The sequence below is a fragment of the Onychomys torridus genome, chromosome 4, assembly GCF_903995425.1.
Source record: "Onychomys torridus chromosome 4, mOncTor1.1, whole genome shotgun sequence".
Lineage (NCBI taxonomy): Eukaryota > Metazoa > Chordata > Mammalia > Rodentia > Cricetidae > Onychomys > Onychomys torridus.
Genome location: NC_050446.1, coordinates 116736948 through 116742229, shown reverse-complemented (window position 1 = coordinate 116742229; position 5282 = coordinate 116736948). Strand labels below are relative to the sequence as shown.

Below are 5282 nucleotides of genomic sequence, written 5' to 3'. Positions count from 1 at the left end.
TGTGGGGAGAGAACATTGCACTCAGTCAGAGATATGCCTGCCTCTCCTTACCGAGTGTTGGGATTAAAGGCATTTTTTGTTTCTTTGAGACACAGTCTAATATAGCCCAGGCTAGCCTAGAGATGACCTAAGGGTCTCCACCTTCCAAGGGATTGCAGGCATGCACCACCTGAACCCAGGTTTTCTAATAGGGAGTCTGCTCCAACCGGCAGCCTTGTTCACCTGCCTTCCTAGGCTTTTTAAATTCTTGGGACCCAAACAGAAGTCATTAAGTTATTTTATTAGGGTGAAGAGAAAAGAGTTCTGGCTTGGGGGAAGACAACACTGTCAAGCTCTTAGACACCCTTTTCCGGAAAAAGTGAGCCCTGCTGGGCGTGTGCCTGAGGGACCAGGGGTGTGGACAGAGGTCCAGCCACTGCCGGCGTTGGTGCACTCATTCATGTAATCTCAACACTTGAGAAGTGAAGGCAAGAGGGATCAAGAAGTCAAGTTCATACCTGGCTGTGCAGCCTAATTACAGAATAGCAACAGGAGTCAGGGTCCCAAAAAGGCTGGGGGTGGGGTGTCCACGTGGACGAGTCCTTGGCCCTTTAATGGTCGGTGTCGTCCAAAGACCACCAATCCGCTACCGGTTCATTAGTTAGTGGCAGCCTTCTCCGCCAATCGCCTGTCCGACATAGGCCCCCGCCGTCCAATCGCGGCGCGTTACTGGGTGGCCGAGCGGTTGCGCGGAGGCAGAGAGCTCCGGGGCGTCCCATTGGCTGGATCAAACCCAAGCGAGCCTGTGATTGGCTCTGGCTGCGGGAGGGTTGCGATTCAAACGCGGGCGGCGGCCCGCAGCCCCGCAGTTTGCCCTTTGGTCTTCACTCTCCTGTTCAGGTCCCAGCGTCTCGGGATGGCCTCGCAAAACCGCGACCCAGCTGCCGCCAGCGTCGGCGCCGTTCGCAAGGGAGCCGAGCCCAGCGGGGGCGCCGCCCGGGGCCCTGTGGGCAAGAGGTGAGCAATGCGGAGGTCACCCCGGTAGCCGGTGAGACTTGGGACACCTCACCCGTTACCCCCGGTCGCCGGTGAGACTTGGGACACCTCTCCCCCGGTCGCCGGTGAGACGTGGGACACGAGAGGGGCACCAGGAACGCAGGAGATAGATGAGAGGCTGGGGTCGCTGCCAGGCGGCTCTCAGAAGACGCCCTAGGAGCGCTGGGGTTAACATGCAGCAGATGATAAGTGCCCGAGGTTAACCTGCCTTTGAAGAAAGGGGGAGGGGGGCCTCCGTGACAGCTGCTCCTCAGGGTTGGGGGGCGGGTAGGTGATGTAGCACCTCGGCAGCATCCATACCCTCAAGTGACCTCTGCTTCTCTTTGTAGGCTACAGCAGGAGCTGATGACCCTCATGGTGAGTGAGGCATGTTCTAAGACCAATTGGCCCACCCTCCCATCCCCCACCCAATTATCAGTAGCCTTCTTTCCTACTTCAGGCTCCTTGCTAATCCCATGGGTGTAACTTACTCTCTTATGGGAAATCCTTTAAACACTCACCTTCATTTGATCACAGAAGCTGCCTTCCCCCCCATAGGAGGCTTATCTGGGCTCTCCCTACCTACTTTGGGCCTGAGCTATAACCTCACCCATCCCCACCCTTCTTAGAATTTCTAGTCCCATCAGACCTTGGAATTCTCACTTCTAGTGGTCCTTTGCTACATTACTCTAAATATTAATCCACATGTTCTAATGCCTTATTAAATTTAATTCCATGTACTGCCCTGCTCCACCCCTTCCTCCTGCCTAGTGATCAACCTGTGATTTGGCTCTCTGGCTGCTCTGTTTAGGGCCTGACAATAATGATACTAGGGCAGGCGCTCACCCAGTGATCCCTTTTGCTATGCCTGAAAGTGTTTTCTTCCCCCAGATGTCTGGTGACAAAGGGATTTCCGCCTTCCCTGAATCAGACAACCTGTTCAAATGGGTAGGGACCATCCATGGAGCAGCCGGCACAGTAAGTGTGGTGTTGGGGTGGGTGCCACTTGGCTGAGTGTGGCAGAGGAGATGAACTCCAAGGACTGGCTGGCTTCGGTTCCCTGTGCCCATGTTCTCTGAGTTTGATGGAGAGGGCTCTTGAGGCAGCACCCTCTGTAGACCACAAGGCTGGAGGGAGGCCTTGGCTAGTGGGAAGGTAGAACAGGCGGCTTCCCAGTGCTGCAGATCTGGTTTTACATCAGAAATTGGATCTGAGCCAAATCTGAATTTTCACTTTCTTGACTAAGATACCAATCGCACGATTCTGCTAGGATGCCATGTCTCCGTCCTTTGACCAGAAGGTCACTGATATCCCCCAGATAGGAAGAAAGCACCAGGGACCAACTTAACACATTGTCTGCTGGCCAGATTCAGACTCAAAAGTTACTGCCTGCATGGCCCTTATTTAGGACTTGGATGAAATGTGGGGCTGGATGGGATGGGTTGGGGGAGGGTGCACAGGGTGAGCAAGGGACTTCCTCTGCCCTGCTTTCCCCAAATGCCAGGTGTATGAAGACCTGAGGTATAAGCTGTCACTCGAGTTCCCCAGTGGCTACCCGTACAATGCGCCCACTGTCAAGTTCCTCACGCCCTGCTACCACCCCAACGTAGACACCCAGGGCAACATCTGCCTGGACATCCTCAAGGACAAGTGGTCCGCACTCTATGACGTCAGAACCATCTTGCTCTCTATCCAGAGCCTGCTAGGAGGTAACTTCTGAGACCACCCACTCCTGCACAACACACCTTGGGAATGCTAGGGTTCCCCTGAATCAACCTTCTTTATCCCTCTGACCGTTCTGACTCCTTCCACAGAACCCAACATTGATAGCCCTTTGAACACACATGCTGCTGAGCTCTGGAAAAACCCCACAGGTAGGTCCTTCTCCAGCCTTCAAAGGCGCCCTCCAGACGGGTTGGGCTCCTGCAGCATCCACCCTGCTGCTTCCTCCAAACTCTGACAGATTAAGGGATCTTTGGATAGTGTCTCCTGACCTGGGGGAGGAGTGAGGAGTGGGGAGGGGGGTGTACACACAGAGGTGGCAGGTCTCTGAGTTCAATTCAAGGCCAGCCTGGTCTGCAGAGAGTTCCTCCAGGACAACCAGAGCTACACAGAGAAACCCTGTCTCCTGTACCTTTCCTGAACTCTGCAAATAAGTTTATCAAGGAGCCAACTAGATAGCAGGGGGTGGGGTTATCTACAGTACAGGGAGAACTGGCCCTGCCGACCTCCCCACCCCATCACTCACATGAGACCTGCATGTTCTCTTCCAGCATTTAAGAAGTACCTGCAAGAAACCTACTCAAAGCAGGTCTCCAGTCAAGAGCCCTGACACAAGATGTCCAACTTCTCTCCTGTGTCATCTTTTTCCTTAGATGGTCTGTCTTTTCCTTGATTTCTAAGCTGTGCTGTTATTTTTGTTTTATCTGTTTTTTGTTTTGTTTTGTTTTAAATTAAGTCTGCTTGAGCCCTTACAATGTATATTAAATAAACACACTTTGGTTGTTTTTGTATAAATTGCTGCCTCAAAGTTGGGGGGTGGGCGGCTCACACCTTTAATCCCAGCACTCGGGAGGCAGAGGCAGGTGGAATCTCTGAGTTCGAGGCCAGCCTGGTCTACAGAGTGAGATCCAAGACAGGCACCAAAATTACACAGAGAAACCCTGTCTCGAAAAACCAAAAATTAAAATAAAATAAATTGTTGTCACAATAATGCTTATTTGCCTGGAGGTACAGCTTCCTGGCAGAGAGCATATTCAAATAACTGTGAAGTCCTGGGTTCAATTCCAGCACCAGAATTAGTGTCCATTTCCAAGGAGTTACAGCATGAGCTGTGAATACACAGTGCCAATTGGGTCACAGATGAGGCCAAGCCAGACCCATAAACTTAGAATGTGGGGGGGGGGGGTGTACCAGACACCTACTTTTATAACCTGTTATAGATGGGGAGGCTCGGTTGCTGTACACCAGGCCCGAGCTCTGGACCCAGGCCCCCACAGACTGCTAGGGTTGGGGAGCACTCACCTTCTCTCCCTGCAGTGATAGACTCCGCCCGAGCTGTCAGTTCTGCAAGCAGAGGGAGGAGAGGCAGAGCCAGCTCCTGTTAACTACTGCTAGCCTATATGCTCAGTCCCGGGCCCTTCCCTACAGCCATGCGTGGAAAAACAACCTTGAGTTGCCAGCTCAGAAGCTAGTTGTATGCTTAGCATCTCTCTTGGGCACAGAGCTTTATCCGTCATGTTTGCCCATAGTAATGTGGGCAAACCCACTTGGGGTCTTAAGTTGGGAGGGATTTCATTTCTCGTGAGCCCCAGGCTACTTTGGCTGTGGTCTAGTTAACATACAAGGTGTTCAGCAAAGGATGTGTTTCATTTGGTAGAGTACTTGCCTATTGTGCATTAGACCGTGTTCAGTCCCTGGAACCACATTAACCTTGTGTGCCTGTAATCCCAGCACTCCGGGAAGTACAGGCAGGAAAATCAAGATCATCCTGGATTCATAGAGGCCAGTCTGAGATATACCCTGTCTAGGAAAGGGGAGGAGAACTGAGGCAGGTGCTGGCAATGACTCCCCTGTAATCCCAGCACCTGGAAGCAGAGGCCGGAGGATTGTTTAAGGACAGAGTGATCTATATAGAGTTCTAAGGCAGAAGTATATATCAAAGCCCTATCTCACACACACACAAAAAAAGGTGTAAATTCAACATGATGGCACCTGCCTGTAATTCTAGCAAAGAAAAAAGGTGTGGCTGGGCGGTGGTGGTGCACGCCTTTAATCCCAGCACTTGGGAGGCAGAGGCAGGCGGATCTCTGAGTTTGAGGCCAGCCTGGTCTACAAAGCAAGTTCCAGAAACAGCCAGGGCTGTTACACAGAGAAACCCTGTCTCGAAAAACCAAAAAAAAAAAAAAAAAAAAAAAGAAAGAAAAAGAAAAGGAAAGAAAAAAGAAAGAGAAAGAAAGTGGAGAGGCTGGAGAGAAGACTGGGTGGTTAAGGGTGCTTGTTGCTCTTGCAGAGAACCTGGGTTCGGTTCCCAGCACCCACATGGAGGCTCACAACCATCTATAACTCCAATTCCAGGGAATTCAATACCATCTATGACCTCCTCAGGTGCCAAGCATACATGTGGTGCACAGACACACATGTAGGTAAAACATTTACATAAAGAATACAAATGTTTCCATGGGAGAAGACAGGACAGGGATGGAGAGGGTGAGCTACAGTAATGAATAAAATAACAATAAGTTTCAAGAGTGGTGGCAGGTGGGGCA

At 51.5% G+C, this 5282-nt stretch overlaps 1 protein-coding gene across 1 annotated transcript; it reads left to right on the top strand.

Annotated features, from left to right (window-relative positions):
- Window positions 1-100: 100 nt before the first annotated feature.
- On the top strand, window positions 101-3524 carry Ube2c (ubiquitin conjugating enzyme E2 C). Its single transcript, XM_036185821.1, has 6 exons — window positions 101-996; window positions 1365-1392; window positions 1906-1992; window positions 2519-2723; window positions 2829-2888; window positions 3288-3524. The coding sequence occupies exons 1-6, from the start codon at window positions 896-898 to the stop codon at window positions 3344-3346; spliced, it is 540 nt and encodes a 179-aa protein (XP_036041714.1). The 5' UTR covers window positions 101-895; the 3' UTR covers window positions 3347-3524.
- The last annotated feature ends 1758 nt before the right edge of the window (window positions 3525-5282 follow it).

Bases quoted from the DNA above. Each gene is read 5' to 3' on its own strand.
- Ube2c (XM_036185821.1), top strand. From the start codon at position 896: ATGGCCTCGCAAAACCGCGACCCAGCTGCCGCCAGCGTCGGCGCCGTT. The intron at 1,393-1,905 runs GTGAGTGAGGCA...TTCTTCCCCCAG, and splicing joins AGGAGCTGATGACCCTCATG to ATGTCTGGTGACAAAGGGAT. The intron at 2,724-2,828 runs GTAACTTCTGAG...CTCCTTCCACAG, and splicing joins TATCCAGAGCCTGCTAGGAG to AACCCAACATTGATAGCCCT.